This window comes from Ambystoma mexicanum, chromosome 11 (assembly GCF_040938575.1).
Source record: "Ambystoma mexicanum isolate Mex_15411 chromosome 11, UKY_AmexF1_1, whole genome shotgun sequence".
NCBI classification, from domain to species: Eukaryota; Metazoa; Chordata; class Amphibia; order Caudata; family Ambystomatidae; genus Ambystoma; species Ambystoma mexicanum.
The window spans coordinates 972,348,093-972,367,350 of record NC_090934.1 but is presented as its reverse complement, the minus strand read 5'-3'; the positions used below and the strand labels follow the sequence as shown (position 1 = coordinate 972,367,350).

General features: G+C 43.0%; 1 protein-coding gene across 1 annotated transcript in view; it reads left to right on the top strand.

The window, feature by feature from the left end:
* The window catches only part of LOC138503979 (SITS-binding protein-like), a 945,315-nt gene that overhangs the window by 575,069 nt on the left and 350,988 nt on the right, over positions 1–19,258 (top strand). The window contains exon 4 of the mRNA XM_069624126.1: positions 10,846–10,996. Within this exon, the coding sequence (XP_069480227.1) occupies positions 10,846–10,996 (151 nt within the window). The remainder of the gene's footprint in view (positions 1–10,845; positions 10,997–19,258) is intronic.

The following is a 19,258-nucleotide window of genomic DNA, read 5'->3' as shown; positions in this document are numbered from 1 at the left end:
AGGCCTCAGTCCTATGCAATTGGAAAAATAAGGCTACATTCTGCACATGAAGATGAAGCGGTAGAGAAATAGCCTAGGGAAGCTTAGATGGTGGAGGGGGTAGTGGAAGACACAGAGAAAATGAGACCCACAGAAGGAACAAGGAAAGGAAGACAAGGCTGCGCGGAGGAAGCAGTAAGATGAAAAGTAACCTGAGTCACACAGAGAAAGTTAGAGAGAAAGGCGTGGGGGACAGAGGCAAGAGAGAAACACGCACCTGGATACAGTAAGGATACAGGGAAGAACTGAAAGAACAAGGAAGAGGTAAGCAGAAACATACAAAACTGAGAAGACTAAAAGAGAGGGCACGTATACGCAGATCAAAAGGCAAATCTGTGGAAGGGGGTGAACACAAACTAGATATGGATACATGAGTAGTGGGTAACACTGCATTATCCAGCTGGATCAAGGAGGAGCTAAGGGACTTACGTTGAGACCAGGAGGGAAGAGGATGAAGTGTTTGAAAGCCGAGAAGCAATACAAACAAAGGAAAAGACAGAGAAGAGGACTCAGAGAGAAAGCAGAGGATAGTGGGAAAGGATTCAAAGTGTACACTGAAGAGGGAGAGGACAGTGCTCAAGGATCTCTGCAAGAGGAGGGCGAGGCCTAGGGGTCTGGCGAGGAAGTAGGCACTAGTAGGTAATGTAACAGGATCAGATGGAGCCAAGGAACCTAGCATGATGAGAAGTGTCATTTTTTTAGATGGATTGAGAGGAAGAGAGAAAAAACAATCACGTTACTTACAGCAAGTGATGGAGGTTGGGAGTCCACGCCATGAAGCCAACCAGAGGGGACTCCCCCAGGTGGCTCAGAAAACAGGTGGTTCCCTTTGCCAACCAACCTTTCCCTGAGTCATCATAATCGAGTCTGTCCTGTACCCTCAAATGTTTGTGGGGGGGTAGACCGAGTCACCATTAGGACCTCAGCCTAATAGGGTAAACTGCTGTGTGGGTAGTGCAGGAAGGAAGGTTGAGGCCCCGGAACAAAGGTCATCCAGTAGCCTTGACTATGTGGAGGGCACAGCAGCACATCTTCCATAAAGACAATGCTCCCAGGTGAGGTGATCAATGCCAGGGATGGTGAATTCGAGGAGCAGCATCAGCAGAGCATCATGCAGGTTATGAAGGGATCAACAGGATCAAGATCTCTGGTAAAGCTTTCTGTGCAAGGCCAGTTAGAGCCAGGTGTCCATGTGCCAGCAGGCCTTGAAAGCTCCCCAGCAAATTTACCGTGCCTATCAAAACTCAGTCCTCTCCATGTGGCCTACATTAAGCCGAGGACTCCCAGTGCCTGGTTGCTGTGGCGAGCAAACGCTTCAACATCCACTACCTGACCAGATAACTTACCAAGACACAACATTGCATGTATTGCAGCAGCATTTACCTCAAGGGGCGTAACACAGAGATTCTGCTTAATGGTGCAGACAAAATAAAGCAGATATCATTTAACTGGCCTCCTTTAATTGCAATTCCCACAATAACGTTTAAGAGCCTGTGAGTGATCATCAATGATGAAACTCCCATTTGGCTCACTTACTCCATATTGAAGAGTGCAACTCCAGACTATGGAATGGAAATTCCTCTCATTTTTACATTTCCCTCACAAAGTGGAGGTTATCCAGATATAGCCTTGACCAGACTGAACTATTCCAATGGCCTAAATGTGGATATGTCCAAAACCACACTTGTATACCTTCAGCTGGTCCAAACAGTATAGCAAGACCAGTCCACTGATCCAGTTAGCAAAAGGGGTCCAGGGGTACTGAACCAGTATGCCCTAATAAGAAGCCTCCCTCAGGAACCCCAAGAGCGAAACAAGCACTGGGGTGTGATCCAGTTTGTGGATAGACCCTAGGTCTGATACAATCTTCCTATGACTGAAACTACAGGAAAACCACCTTCAATTTCACAAGGACTACCTACCCTTTTCCCCAGCCCCGCCACCTTTCCCTTTTAGCACTTTTTCTTTAGAGGATCACATGCTGGTGTTTTCACCTATGTCCTGTCGGATAACAACACTGAACACTCACTGTGGCAGCCAAGCTATATTGTCCCCATCTCCATTGATGAAGAAGTGTTCACCAGACACTTAGCCACCACTTCAGGACCTTGTGCAGCCCATTCATTCAAGTGTCATGCCTGACATTGCCATCCTCTTTTGGATTTGACTGCCTCTTAGCAATTCAGAACCTCGGGACTGCAGCCCTTGCACCTGCATTCAAGGTGTTCCCCCGTCCCTCTTCCCTTCCTAGTCCCCTCCCTCCAACCATAGATCCACGTTTGGGTGCCATCTGCACCCTCCACCTTTTCCTTACCAAATGCACAGAAGATTGCATGCTCGCCCTGGCTAACTCTGGAAACCCCTTAAAGGAAACATATTGATTGAATTAACGAAAATGCCTTTCTCTGTGTTGTCTGAAGAATGCCTTTTCTGAGGGAGTTTGATGGATGTGGTATTCACCAGTTTTAATGTAATCCCACCATGATTCTGAAAAAGGTAGTGAAGGATTTACCTGCCTAGGTACTGCCCAATTAGCCATTTATAGTGCTTCTGGCTGGGTACCCAGGCCTGGCAGGCTGTTTAAAGGGAATTCATTTGTCTTTTGACAGGTTTTAGTGCAATCCTTCTGGCTTGCCATCTTAAATTTGAAAAACAGTGAGAACTCTAATTTGTTTACCCCTATTGTCCATGTACACCTTATGACTCCATTGATGAGGGTGTTAGCAGCACACATGCTCACAAACATTCACAAACACATGCACACACTAACACACACGCTTTCTTCTGTTGGACTTCCAGTTATTTCCAATCTTGTATTTTATTTTAATTATTGGAGTCTTGCTCATTTTCTGTTGTATCTACATGGATGTGTATGTTTACTCATCCTTCCTTCTACGTTCGATTTTTGGGCATAACAGAGGTTTAGCTATGCAAGCATGTTCTGATACATTGGGCCTCATTACGACCCTGGCAGCCGCAGTATGAACGGTGCCGGTAAGGTACCGGCACCCTTCATACCGGGCCGTCACATTACGAGTTTGCTCACAGGTGGCGGTATGCACGTCTAGCCAGACGTGCATACCGCCACCCACGAGCAGACCAGGATTCTAACAACAGACCCGTCATTAACGGGTCCGTTGCTAGCATCCTCCCCATTCCCATTGAGCCCTATGGGGTCTCAAATGGGGACGTACGGGGTCTGGGTCCCAAAAATGGGAATTACTGGGCCCGCAAAAGTCAGAATGGCCCGGTAATTCCCCTTTTTCGGGACCGGTAATGACGGCATGGCTACCTCCAAACTAGTAATGAGGACAATTGTGTCCCAGTGGAGCCACAGACTAAAAACCACCCTGATTTGCCATTGCCGTAGTTCCTCCCATCTGCCCTGACCATAGAACCTGTTTGTTCTGGTCTTGGTAGTAAGTGAACGAGTGTGTGTTCTCCTGCTGCTTTGGTCATCATTTGAACAGACCCAGGCAATGCAGGAATACTTCAATGCCTGTGCATAAGGTGCCAGACAGCCTATCCATAAAGGCCTTTTACTGAATGTTTGCCCTCCCAGAGTATGGTCCATAATGTTGAATGTCTTCATTGGCCTAGCTAGCATTGCATGTATTGTTTTGCAACCATACATCTATTTTAACTCTCACATACTGCACTGCAGTGGCTTACTAATTCACTACACACAAGGGCTGCACTCGCTCTCTCTTCTCCACCCGATGGCCTAACAGGCCGGGGGAGATCCTCCTGCAAACACTCCTTTTGTGTCCCCTAAGAATTCTGCATGCAGCCAATTCCTGGTTCAGACACATCTGTCAGTGGGCTCTGTTTTATCAAAACTCCAGCCCTCTGGCTATCAGAAGAAGGGAATCCAATTGGTGTATCTGGTTCGTAGCCCTCCACAACTCTTGAGCACACCTTATGGCCACCATACACCCACAACATGACTTCATGCACTATTACCAAACCACACTAGCTATGGATTACACGTTCGGCCAGCCAGTAAGAGAAATACCTCTCCCTTCTTTTGATTACATTTTCTTTTTGTCAAAACACTGAAAACTATACATTCATCCCAAACAATCACTAAACTAAGCCCATTTGTACAGTTCTCATTGTAAGTTACAATTCCTTTAGAGAACGGCACTTTGAATGCTCACTTTTAAAGCACCTGGAAGCAAAACACATTTATATAAAGCACTACACCTGAACATGGTTTTATTGCATTATTTTGCATACATCATACTGTATTCACATATGGCTGGTTCGTTGTCAGGTCGTGTCATTATCAAATATGGCCTAATAAGTGCACATGCTTTGAATGCATCTTTGACATATCCAACAAATGTGCATGTAATTCGGATGTGATTACATGTTATTCATTGTGCATGTCTTCTGTATGTACAATATAGAGGAGCCCTCATCTGTAGGCAGTTTCCCTTAGGGCTGATGGACTATTTATACTAGCGCCCCATTCCACCTCTGGCTCTGCACCACATAGAATACAGCTGATTCCCTTAAAACAAATCAGTCTATAGTCACTGACATAGCATGCCGAGCATGCACACTCTTAAGATTATAAAAATAATATTCTCTCCATCCCCCCTTCCCTTCAACTCTCCAGCTTTCTAGTTTTGACAGATACTGACTCGACTGGTCCTTCCCTGGTCCCCGGGGTCGGCATTCCGATAAGTACAATTCTGGGGTTTAGCCCTCTGGAACGTTTCAGATCCATCCAGGGGAATTAAGCTTTCTTAGCTACATGGTCTGCTCGAGCACCTCTCTGGAACCACACACACACCCAGCGCACCATTTTTACTTGGGGATAGTTAACAATAATCTGCAGGCATTCTTATTGTTTACACTTGAAACAAGTTACAATTATAATGCTACAACTTTTACATAGGGCCTGTATTTAACAGGAGCAACACATATTTTCAAACCCTCTCCACCCGGATGCCTTATGCCCACTCTTATCCCTTCCCAACCCTCAGCCTTCCCTCTAAATCCCCACTTTTTCCTCCAGATCGGACATGGAAGCCCTGGCGGGGATGCAATACGCCAACACTTAATCAAGCCTAGCCGCTCTGAGACCACCAGGCCGGTGATTCTGCTCAGTATAAAAGCTCAATAACATAGCATTATATAGGAAAGCAGTACTTGCAAGTGCAGATTATCCAGCAAGCAGAGGTACCTGCAGTCCTGCCTGCAAAGAAGTCCTAATAGTTTTGGTCAGACATGTGGGCTACCCTACCCCTAAAGAGCCCTTTAAGCTACTATATTAACCTTTGGCACATCAAAAAAGATTTGTTGCACAAGGTTCAATTAGTAGGTAAGAACATGTTTTGATTATAGACCTCTGGGTGCATGATATGAGTACATAAGTGGTCTACGAAAAGCCTATGCACATGCATAGAGGCATATTTAAAAATGTAATGTTATGTTATTGGGATTTGCATTTTTATGGTCTCCAGGTGCTCAGCTGGATCTGAAATGTAAAAATGGTGGCTGTGTTAAGAGATCAGAGTTAAAAGACAAGGTGGTGTGCGTAACTGTGCTTTGAAGTACTTCACCTGTGTATACGCGCTATATAATAAACAATAAATAAACTGTTAATTTGTGTATAACCAGAAGTAACTGGTGTCTGTGTGGGCGTGTTTCCTAGGTGGATAGTGATTTGTACACGAGGGGTGTTTTGTTTGCAGGTGGGGGACCTCAAGTGTCTGGGGAAGAGCTGGGGCCTTTGGCCAGTGTACGGGTTTGTAAGTTCATTCCAGAGGTGTAGAGTTGTGACTATTTTGGTGTGTGTTGAGGGTTTTGTTTAGCCATTTGTGTTGGCCAGTTAGGTGGTCCTGTGGTGAGTGAATGAGGATGAAACATAAGATTGTCAATGTGTCAAGTTATTTGCGCATTGTTTGCAAGCAAAGTTAGTTTGTATGTGCTTGGCTCTTGGCCATTAGTCTTGGTGAAGGGGAACGTTTTAAAGGAGGATTCAAGTTGTTACCTTTGTTCTGGTTTCGGGTCATGTTTCAAAGAATATTAGTTGATTAGTTAAGGCAAATGCACACAGTGTTAATGAAGGGTTCAGATGAGAGAGAAGCAATTCCAAAATACATCCTGATACATTTTAGCAAGAATGAACAAGACATTATACTTCACAGCAAAGTAGCTACAATGTCGCCAAAAAGTAGTGTAAATGTGCATTCCCTTTGCAAAAGTCGAGAGCATGTCTTAAGAAATAATTTCAAAATCACAGGTAAGTGCTAAAATTCCAGTATTTGCTCCAAACCTCACTGGGACCAAAGTGGATGCAGGAAAAATGTCCAGGGGAAGGTTAGTGGTTGAAAAAGTTATATAGCTTGTTTTAATGTATTGTGTTTTTAATGACTGACACTGTATATGGTAAGGACATGGCTAATCGTGGGTTACACCCTTCTCCCTTTCTTTGCCCCTTCGCTTGCCTCGTTAACTCTCAATTCCTAGACCCGCTGCATCAGCTGTTCTATGTTATTACTGCTTATGCCCATGGTTTAGGGTTGTACACAGGTAAAATAAGTGTTTTACGCTACGTCTATGAAATTGTGCATGCTTTGTAGTAGCGCACTTTAGATGTGCTTTTCCTCAACAGAGGACTTTGAGGCTAACTGCTATTCTCTGTTAAGTCATGTACAATATCTTTTTACATTTCACATTTCTTAACACACAAATGAGTACTTTTTCATGTATCACATTGTTATTCTGCTCCTCGTCCCTGTATCCCTACTGTTACCTAAATAAGAGTTAAATATCACAAAAGGGCGACATTTGGAAAAGTTTTGGGATGTGAATGATAAGATGCACTAACTGGAGTATCTCACCCTTTGTTCCAAAATAGTTGCACGCTGTCATAAAAGGGCATTTGAATTTGTCAGGCATTTTGCTTGAAGTGGAACATTTGACATTGACAGGCTCTTTATGGGCCTGGTACTATAAAAATGTACTCCATCACCCCGTGGTTCTTGTGAGTCTTTTATACATCAGTGCAGGGTTGTCCAACTCCAGGCCCCAAGGGCCGGAATCCTGACAGGTGTTCAGGATATCCCTTATTAATATTCATGAGAACCCATTTGCAGGCATTTAGAATCATTGTATGCAAATTTACCTCATGAATATGAATGAGGGGTATCCTGAAAATCCAACATTTTTACATCCCTCGAGGTCTGGAATAGGACAACCCTGCATTAGTGTCCAAAGCATGTTCCAAACACTAATGTGTTCAAGGGGGCTTACCAGACTCCTTTGGCTGCTGGACGACCCCTCTGAAATATGCAGGTCATATCTGAGAATAAGGTGATGCGAGCATTTCCAAAACTAGCGCAAATAAAAAAGTGCATTCCTCTCTGCTTTTTTATTTCTGTTAGCTTTTGAGAAAGGGCCCTGTAATCTACACATTGCGGAAGGCATCATTCGAAGTATTCCCTTTTCAGGAGTTAAGCACCAAAATACCTCTAGCATTTTCTGATTGTTTAAAAAAAAAGAAGGGAATCTCTAATCTTCACCAACCTGTGAAATCTGCAGTTACGTTAAATGTTATGGTGGAAGAACAAGGCTTCCTTTTTGATGATTTGAAGTCACCACTATCCTTTTAGTGCTGGATTCTCCAGCACTTCAACCTGTTTTTCCACATGTATTTCCCTGTTATGTAATTACATATTTCAGTTCTGTTCTCCTCCATATCATGTTGATAGTTAAGAGCGTGTCTGTTTTCTTGCTGTTTTTTTTCTAAAGACTATACACTTTCACTGGTTGTTCGGGTTGTGTTATAATTCTTCAAAATTCAATTTTAAAATATCCAATTTAAAACTAAATATTGAAGTTTTTTTTAGCTAGTCTGACTATGTCTTGCCAAGCACAAAAGACATGGTTCACACCTGGAAATACTTTTATTAAATAAAAATCGGAGCAGTCTAGTTAGGGGATCCCTGCCTGGTTACTTGGGATCAGATGTGGGCACTGTACCCTTATGTGCTCTTCTATTAGCTTTCCTGTAGATCTGTTCCACATCTCCCACAGAATAACACACAATTGTGTATTTTCTCTCCCTGTCTTTCTTACACTTGCACTATGGACTGGGATGTCGGGCTTTGGTTCCCCAGTATCTGTCAACCAACTCACCTTCTCTGTCTTGGTTGTGCGTGAGCTAGGTTTTAAACTGAATTCCCTTGATTACCACCAATTAGTCCTCTTCTTCCTTGGTCCATTATATACTATCAACAAATGACATGACATTTCATAGACTTAGAATAAATTACTCAATTGTTGTTTTTGTCTTTCACAGGCTTGTATTGAGGATGGGACTTTGTTTCCCGGAAAACAACAAATGGTTCAAGCCTTCTCCTACAGTCCGTGTTAAACTTGAACTGGGTGTTGGACTTCATTCTGAAGCATGCACCAAATGGTTCAGGTTCTCTTTAGACTTTGGCAGGGTACCAAACTTTGCTCATCAGCATGCCGCAGCTGATTTACCTTTTTCTTGGCGTGCCTTTGTTCTACTTTGGCTGGATTTTGCACTTAATATTCCAGCATGCAGGTCCGGATTCAACCACACCACTCTGACTTGGATTCTCGCTGCGGAGTAACTGAACACCACAGAATGTATGAATGGCCCAAGTGCTCTGGCTTCTTTGGTAGAATTTGGCTGGATACTGGATGTTGCTCTCCAGCATGCACCAAATGATATAGATTTGTTCAGTGAATCTCATAGATTGTTCCTCCAGTCCTTCCCAGTTGTAGTTTTTTTCTTTAATTGTTGCCTCTGGCGTTTCTCTTTTTGCCTAGTGAATCAGCCTATCCTCTTCAGCCTTCTCTTTTCCAACCTTGCTTGTGTCATGACTTCTTGATCCACTCTCCTCATTCTCTTGAATGCCGTCTCTGTATCAGTAGCTGTCCTGGAGACATCATCCTCCTCCTGTGTCCATTTCTCTCCTCTAAGTCATATATTTTCAACAGTGATCATAAGTACTGTCTCTTCTCGCCCTCTCTGCTGTTTTCTCTGTTCTCCTCTGCTTCCGCATCTTCTTTGCAGGGTGGTTCATTTCCATCAGAATACAGTCAGGACTCATAGTCTCTTTACTTATGACTTTTGGCTTGCAAGCTCTCCTCCTCTTGCCAGTTCTACTCCACTAGGCCAGTGACTTTGAGCCTCAACCTCTTGACATGCTATCCTAATCTTCCTGTTACTTTCTGACAGGTCAGTAGATCTGCAAGCTCGGCCACATGATGACCGCCATGGAAAAAAGTCTGTGGAACTCCCTTGTGGAATTTCACCACACTTATACATTTATGTTGAAGTCACTTCCTTGAATAGCATTAACAAGGATGGGAGCAAATAACTGACCTTGCATAAATGTAAATGAATTATAAATGAAAATGTAAAGTTAACACCCAAAATGCTTGACTAACTCTTTAGTTGCTGACACCTCAGATCTACACTCACTGACCCCTTTATGGACTCGGCTTTGCTTCTTCTAAGTGTTCAGATCGATGTGAAACGCTGGCCAAAATTAGGAATTCTTAGAAGGTGCTCCTCACAGGTTCCTAGTTTAGAAAAGTTTTGTACACTGCTGGCTGTAATGTCTTCTAATATTTGGGCGTCAATAATAAGATGTTTGCGGGTTTTTCCTGTGAGGCTGAAGTCCCTACCCCAGTTCGCAATATGGGTAATCCCAGCCCATTCTATGATATAAGAGTTTGCAAAGACCATAGTAGATAATGTGTGTGTGAGTGCAGGATTTGCCAGAAAATGTGTAATTGCAGCATTTATGTGCCCCATTTATTTCACGCATGCACGCTGGAATTACATAAGAGGCTCTTGTGTATTAACCAATGCAACAGCATAGCTCATCTACCTTTATATGCAAATGAGCATCGACAATGCCAGAAGGGCTGGTTTTGCAAACGTAGAGGATAAGGCTTTCCCTCTGCATTTTGAAAGCCATGCATATTGGCGTTGCAGTGTCTGTTATAATGGTGGACATGATGGATTGGGAGCAACGTTTCAATAAAGGGTTCCCAATCAAACATGGACACTTTCTTTGACCACATTAACAGTGGCATCCATAGATATTTTTATTAATACTAACAATCGTAACAAAAATAACCACACCAATATAATGCAGCACAAAAGTGGGAACAAATCATATGTACAAAGCTGCATTGAAACGGGCAAGCTCTTAAAGGCAAGATTCAAGAAGTCGCTATGCAATCTTCCAACAGGGCAACGTAGGGGTGGTCTAGCTCCTTGCAAAAGGAATCAGTACATATACAGACATATGTTGCTAAGACTGGTCTGCTTTTTTTGCAGTCAGCACCCTACCTCCATGCTTTTGAAGCAGGCTGAGGCCTCCATGCAGGATGGTGCTATCTTGGACTACGTCCACTTTTGTGGCAGCACTCTCCTCTCCCCAAAAACAAGGGGGCCTAGGCATAGTCACAGTAACAGAGGTGCAGCCATTAACTATCATTCAGTTCCTGATGCAGGAGAGGGTGGACACACATTGCAAGAGCGTGTGCCTGCTATCTCAAAGAGGGGGCACCTTATGCTATGGAGCACAGACAGCATTAAGGGGCTGCCTCCCTTTAAGTAGCCTGCCCACACATGAGGTTCTTAAGAAATAAGCTGCATTCACCTCCACTAGCAGTATGGCTGCATCCCTACAATAGAATACTTTGCCAGCTTTACCATTCCTACTCTAATACCCCACGGCAGTTAAAATGAATTTGTTTTGATGCAAACTGTTTAACATCTTTTTCTACATCTCTACTCAGGCGTCCTCTCTGGAGACATTACGGAGCATCTGATTCTGCTGCCAAAATTGAAAGAGAACTACGGTCCTTTTCCAATAAACTTAAGAGGCATAACCTGGGAGATGGATTAATATCTGTAAATGAACATTCCACATTGTTACTTTCAAATATGGTATGTGGTTTCTGAACAAAATGTTTACGTCTGGAAACAGAATGATTCTTGAAAAAATAAAGTGGTTTCAAAAATGTTATACAAAATGTAAGATTAAGCATACAGCAGGCGCAACAATTGCTCTGTAACTCAACATGTTTCTTGCCAAAATCTTTGCATAAGACACTCCACTGGTTATGTTGATTTTATCTGTGGCTTTTGACACCCTAGAACAACTAATTGTACTGAAAATTTTGAAAATGGTGGCCAGGGTGTCTGACTCGGCTCTGATCTGCTTTACCACCTTTCATACCAATTCCTACGTGCGCCTCTCTATAGCCTTACCACCCCAAAATGACAAACAACCTGTGGAGCCCCAGAGGAGTCCGTATTGTTGATCTTATGTTTTAATATTCATTTAAAGCTTTCTCATGAATTTTTGTCTAATTTACATATAGGCCACTACAGTTAAATCAGTGATACTGTTATATTGTTAACTTTCCAATGACAATTCATGCAACAATTGTACTCTCAATAATATCTTGACTTCCATCGAATCATCAAAAGCTGGAAGGACTTACACTGGGGAAGCCATACTAGTGCAAAAATTGAGCTTGCAATTGTTGATACCCCAGCTAGGCTGCAAAGGGCATCCACCCACATACACAACTGTCAATGCTAGACTCAATTGTCCTCAATTGTCCTAGGACTGTTCTTTGATTCTGCCTTAGAAATGTCTGTTCAGGTCGCTTATACCACACGTCTAGCCATTTATTGCATTTGTCTTTTCAAAAGGATCTTCCCTTCTTTTGGAATCTTAACAGTGCTATGTTTCCTGAGCCATTGTTGGAGGTAAAATCGATTATGACAAAGCTCTACATGTGGGCTGTACCCAGAAGAAAACATCGGACAACTCCAAGACCTACAATATTGACTCTACATCGGCTCCAAGAAAAGAGTCTTAATTCAATCCCGCATCTCTGTGGCATCAAACAACATGGCTCAGCTTTTCAAAGTCTGCAATGAACTAGCCAATCCTGCAGCAGCCTTTTCTTCTGTCACACCCACCCAGGACCTTTGCTCAGCCCTGGCTGCATACTTCACCACAAAAACCCAAGACATCCTTTCCTCCCCTCTTCCACACCACAGCATACATCAACACCGGAGCCTTCCTTGCCCCCCCTGCACTCACCCTCTCTTCTCTCTCACCCATCACACCCGATGAGGTCACCAGACAAGTCAGATCTATGAAGGCTTCATCCAAACAGGTGGACCCCTGCCCCTCTAAAACCAGTAAAGACAATATTGACTCCCTCACCCAAGCCTTGGCTGATCTCTGCAATCTCCCCTTTTCCTCTGGAGTTTTCCCAACAACCCTTAAGACCTCCCTTGTGCACCCTCTGCTAAAAAACATTGCTGACCCGTCCATTCCAGCAAATTACCACCCTATTTCCATCACTCTTTTCCTGGGGAAACTCCTAGAGAAGTTGGCTATCGCTCAGCTGACCGTCCACACTGAATCTACTAGTTGCTTCCATGACCATCAGTATGGCTTTAGTGCAGCCAGAGGAACGGAAACTGCTCTTCTGAATACCAGTGAAGACCTGCTCTCGAATTTTGACACTAACACTCCCTCTGGCTTCATTCTCCTTGACCTCTCCTCTACCTTTGACACGGTTAACCACAACATCCTGATCGTACATCTTCGTGACACCCTGGGAATCACAGGTGATGCTCTGGCATGGCTAACCTCCTTTCTCTCCGACCGCCCACCCTTGGTACAACTCAGTCTTTCTCTCTACTAAACCTCTCTCAACCTGTATCATTCCCCAGGGATCTAACCTATCACCCTGGTTCTTCAACATCTATATGGCTGCCCTGGCACGTGTGATTGCCACTTTCACCTCTAACTTCCAGTGCTATGCGGATGACACGCAACTATCTTTCAGGCTACCCTCAGCCGCCTCCTCCTCGCTCATATCTGACCCTCTGTTCGCTATTCAGTCATGGTGTGCTGCAAAAGACCTCTGCCTCAGCGCCAGTAAGACTGAGATTGTTCACATTGGGACCCCTGCTCCCGCTTTCCCACTTTCACTCTGGCCGGCCTCCCTTGCTCTTGCACCCGCACCCACATGCGAGGCAAGAAACCTTGGGGTGAATTTTGGCTATGTTGTCTCCTCCTCTCACAATTCGGACATCTCTAAAAAGTCTAACTATTAGCAACACCTCCTCAAAGGTACTCTACCTTTTCTCACTTTCCCCCAGTGGCTCGCTGTCTCCAGAGCCCTAGTTCTCTCTAGGGTGGACTACTGCAACAGGCTCTTCCTCACCCTCCCCTCTTTTACCCTGCGCCATGTGCAACTCATCCAGAATGAAACCGCAGAACTTATCCTTGGCCTCAAGGCCAGGGACTGCATATCTCCGGTGTTGAAATCCCTTCAGTGGCTCCTCGTGGCTGCAAGGATGAAGTTCAAGACCCTCTGCATTGTCGCAAGGCTTTCTGGGGCCTGGGATCTACCTACCTGCAACGCTGCTTACCTAGATACTGTCCCTCACGAGCCCTCCACTCATCTACCTGCAACCTTCTGCGAGTGAGCCGGTTCTCCAAGCAGTGATTTGGAGGGAGTTCCTTATCCTCAGCATGTGCCGCCCTCTAGAATAGCCTCCCTGCTGCCCTTCGTCTTGAGCCTGATCTTCTTAAGTTCCGGAAACTCCTTAAGACCTTCCTCTTCTCCTTTTCCTTCTCTCTCTCTCTGCCCCGCTAACCTAGTTCTCTGCTCTTTCCCTCTCTCCCTCTTCTTTCCTTACAGCTTGCTGACTGGCTGACTGGTGTACCTCGGAGTCTCACAGGTCCCTGGTACCCCGCCAGTCCTCTTTCACACTTGCCTCAGGGCCCTACATGCCACCCACATTCACTGCACTTGAGAATAACCCATGAAAGTGGCTCTCTCTGCATTTACCCAAGTCTCCAATGACAGGGTGCACTTGGACCTGCCCCTCCCTGTGACCATCTTGCACGGCACAATCTGCATGCACCTTGCCTGAAGATCGTATGTCTGTTCTCCCCTGCCTTCACCCCTTAATTGCACTGATAAAACCACAGAAATGCCGTCAGGCCTATTTGCTGTATCTCGCACTGTTAAATGTACTGGACACACTTACTCTGCCTGTCCAGACTATTATCGTCTCAGAATGTCAAGGTCTCTGAGCGACTGTTGTTTTTCCCTATATTCCCACCGTCCTTGGGCGCAGTGCCAAGGACGAGGTATCTCGTCCTTGGGATTACCTCCCCAGTGCCAAGGACGAGATAGCTCGTCCTTGGCACTTAAGGGGTTAATGAAGGAGTAAATGTTAGAAGGCTTTGCATTGTGAAATACTTAAATCACCAAAAAAGGCCTTGGAACTGGGTGGGAAACCCATGGCAGTTAAAAGGTTAATAAATAAACAATTACAAAACAATTACAAAAACATGTCACCAGAGTTGTTGTTAATCTTTTATAACAAACTGGACTGCAGAATGTATCCTCCACTCTGCTCATTGTGTAGCCTTCCAGATTTTTTTAACTACAACTCCAATGATCCTTCACCATTTTCTATTTCAGGCTAGGGACCACTGACTGAGTGATCAAGGGAACTGAGTGTGATGCTCCACTGGTATTGATCATTGTCAAGCAGAGAAAGCTGTTGATTCTGTACCGTAGGACTTTCCGCAGTGATGTTTTGTCAAGGTGGGATTGCTCCCCTATTTCGACTAACTATCTGAGCTGCTACAATCCTTCAGTCTAGAGAGGGTAATGGAGAATGGAACGATCTCTGGCCTTAAAGAAATGGAGAGGGCACATAGCAGGGATGCCCATTGTCATTCTCTCATATTCCTCTTATTTACTGAGTATTTGCCAAATGCGATAAGAATGTAAAGTGTGTGGACGTTTGAGGATTGGCCTTATATTGCCGGTAAGATAGCTCAGTGCGTTGAAAGCTCTCTGCTACGATCTGAGCGTGATCTGCCGGTCGCTGGTTCAAATCCTGGCACGGCCAACTCATCCTTTCATCCTTCCAAGGTCGATAAATAAGTACCCATTTCGGTTGGGTGATGTTGTATGTAAATACGTGCTCTGTAAAGTGCTTTGGATTAAGGTGCTATATAAATAACACTTCATTATCATTGTAAAATGATGTATGCTGAACTTTCTTTGCTCTATGAAACCTCTAATCAATAACACATCACATTCGGCTCTGTGCAGCCGATACTGAATGAGACACTGGAAAAAGTGAGTCTTTTTCCTTTTAACTGACCTGGATTTGAAGGAGCCGCCCCCACAACCTGATTAGAGATTTCGGAAACAACAACGTAAATGTGTGTGGTGGGAGCAGAAATTAATACACTATTTTCCACAGTTCCCAATAATAGGCAGGAACCCTGAATATATTGTTGAGTATGGCAATGGACCCTGTTGATACTAGTAACCTGAGATTTTTTTAAAATGCTGTATGGACTGATCTTTGTCCATATGGCCATGAAAGCAGCTGGGAATCTTGTACGATAATGACAGTGGTGAATGTGGATGGTTAGCTTGCCACCACCAACATAGAATCCCATTTGTATGCAGCGCACTGTGCACTGAGTAACTCAGGAAACCTGAACTGCACTTACTCAGGGCTGTGGCATCCTACAAAATCAGAACATCGTTTATACCTGAAGCTCTATGGGAACATGTTTGTTCAACCCTGCTACTAAAAGTGTACGACTGGAATAGAATCCAGGAAACCATTGTGCTGGACCTGCAGGTGTCATTCCATCCTCAGTGAGAAAGATCTAGTATTTGAGAACATGTGTCATATGGGAACAGTAACTAATGTACATTGGTCACCGGGGAGGGTATTCATGTCACCTGAGGAGTTTGTCGATGTAGTGAAGAACATGCCTAATGTGCATGACTATGAAAGGGTGGGTGTGTTATCAGTTTCCTCCTCTGGGGGTTCTACCAAGTGCCTATACTCCACATATTGCTCATGTTTGTGCGAGAAGTATGGGGAAGTGGTTTTGGCAAAGCATCTCCCTAACAGATGAGCAGTGCAGGAAAATCCTCATGATGACCAAGGAAATGTCCATGTACCCATTCTAGGACTGATCCAATTTAGAGGTTTGGTAGGTCATGTATATCTCAGGGAAAGTACAGCAAAGACTCCTCTGAAGGTCCTAAGTGCAGGTTCACAGAAGCTGATTTTGGCCAGGATCTCTGGGATTGCTGTATCTACATGTGCATGATATAAAGTATATATGGTGATATCAATGATGCTAGAGCAGGATAACCCCTTCTTAGTTGATCTGGGTGCTCTGTGAATGACCAGGCTTAAGCCCAGAATTGTCTGTGTTGTGTGAATATTGAAGTTAGCCAAGCATAGTACCATGGAAAAGATGGTTGCTCAGCTGCCCCTAGTAAGAACATGGTGCACTGACTTTCCATTTTGTAAACTGTGGTGAGTGTAGACATGGGAATCTATCCTCTGTTACAGAAATGAATTCTAATAGGACTTCAGGATCTTTTTCCATTGTAGACCAGCTAAATCTCAGCTTTGCCTGCTTGGTGCATTTTGCAAGGTGGGAACATAACACTTGTGATTTAATTTGAGTGTGATGTTAGCAGTCATGATGTTCACCATCTGAAAAGTTCCCATTTGCAGATGATGCCGGACCGTTGACCAAAATTGACTTGTCTGACCCCTAATTTGTTAAAATGTATTATATGCTATACATGTATGATGTGCTGCATTATCGGACTCAAATACAATAGTCAAAGACGTATTGCTCTATTGGAAGAATCCAATGTCATTCTCTTTCCCAGGTGTGAGTCGGTCTCCTTTCCGTGACGTTCTTCATTAACAACTTCTTCTAACTAGGTGCTGGTCCCAAATCTCTGTACTACCACCACTAACAACACACTTTGCTGTAGGTGGGAACAAGACTTTGATATGGGTGATGTTACTTAACTTGTTCAGCAGTCAAAGCTATAAACTAATAAAGCTGAGTTCTTATCAGCTCCACCATTGCTGTGTCTGGCTTTAAAGCAGAGTCAGAGCAAATGTGAGCCCATGTAGGAGGGGTGCCTAGGTCTGCAGAGCAGCAAGTGGCCCCTTGGCTGTATAATGGTTATCCCTATTATGCCTGTTCTTGGAGTTTGTTTCATGTCTGTATCTCATATATTGAGGAAAAAATGTACTAACCTCTTCATCTTATTCTCCAGTAGTTCTCTGAAATAGGTGTAATTTTACAAAAACAGTTCTTGCATTTTTGCACATGATTATTTTTCAAGTAATTCGTGTCTTGATATTGTTTGATAAAGGATGTATTGGGTATTCCTTGTTCTAAAAAGGTATTGTTTTGGCTTTTATTTTTTAAAGAAAGGCAGTGCAAAAAAAATAGTTTGCAAATCTCAAGCTGTTGTGCCAGGGGGTGATATCAATTGAATTTGAAGGAGGGATTCTTATCTGTTGTGTAACAATAATTGGAAAATGGCAGCCTGTAATTTTTAAAGGCCACCTAAAAACCTCATTCGATCTGGTCCAATAAATATTAGACTTGATCTTATGGTGTAAAATGTGAATTATTTTGCAGAGATCCCCAGTCTTTCTCTTAGCCCCATCTATACCACAAAAACATTATCAGTCCGCAATAGTCACATACCCCCTCCTTTGTGCCCAGTTTCAATGCTTCAATATTCTTTGACTTTAAAATTACTGGTTCGAGTTCTTCACTAGTTGACTCCCATTGCATTGCCAATGCACTGATTGGGAAATAGCTTTTAAAACAAAAGTGTTTTTTCCTTCAAAACTGTACTTTGAAGCTGTCAACATTAATAATTCACATCAGGTATTATAATTAAAAGTATTTCTCATGCATCTTGAATTCCCTTATTGTTTGGAGGATTTGTACATAGACTTGTGACATCTTCATAAGCAATTTATATTAACATTTGTTAGTGATTTATGCATATCTTTCACTCCCCTTAGCAAGTTATACGTGTCTACTCATGAGAATAATGGTTCCAAATTCTGTGTCAGTATAAGACGCCCTACATAAGAGGGATGTTTTCTTCACTCTCAGAAATATGTCTAGACAAGACATACATGTACCATGTTTAATTACTGCCATCATAGAACACGCAGAGTCAGATTGTAATAACTTGACTATAAACTAATTGGTATGCATGCATGTTGTTTTAATTGTCAATATACTTCCGTAAAATATTTAAATCTAGTAATTCTCCTTATGGAATTGCACATATCAGCTTTTTTATTTTTATAATAGCCAGTTACACACCTCACAAATTTAAGGACTCGCTGCTGAGATCTGTGTGTTCTGCAGGTTGCAAGTTCGAATCCTGGAAAGGCCATTTCAGCCATTTTATCCTTCAGAGGTTGTTAAATGGGTACCAACTTTGGTTAGGTAATAATTGTATATCAAATATTCTGTGTCAATGCTTAGATGCTGGTGCTGTATAAATAAATTATCATAATGAATGGGCACATTTGTTTTACATTATTAAGGGAATCAACCCTTCACTCGCATTACTTTTGTTCTAGTAGCTTTCAAAGATGTTTGGTTTGCTTTATTTTGTACGACCTGATTAACGGTATCCAAAGATTTAAAACCAAATGAGGAAAAAGTGTACCTATTTTTTTACACATTCTATACAATGTAAAACCTATTGTGGTGTTTGTAGAAACATTACTAAAAGTAACTTTTGTGAAAACAGTATTGTGAGTCACCTTGACATTAACATTCATTGTTTACACGTGATTCATAAGATAATCCTTCATTTAAATCGTTCGTTTATATTGATGAGAACATCTGATTTGTAATTTTCACATCTAGGTTTGTGTCAACATCTGGTAATTTTGTGTTATTATTCTTGAAACTCACTGGGTTTCTTCGGCAGGCTCTTTCTAGAAAATCACATTGCATGATGCCACTGAACCTGACATTTTCTTAGTAGATGTCAAATATTGTTCTTTCTTTATCTTTTTGTGTTGGTTTCACACTATGTTGAATCTGTTGAAGTTGTGTCTGAATCTTGACTTAAAAACGACTGTTCCTGCCGCATTCATCCTTTCTGTCCGTCTGCCGATGATTCTTCTTCTTTCCCAATGCTTCATTAGAATTTTCAGAACTCAGTTTTCAAGAAGTATCTTCAAGCATACAATTCAAGTCTGACAGCATTGTTTTGCCACTCGTCTGAGCTGGCAATTGATTCTAAAATGGCTTTAGTTTTTGTGATTTTG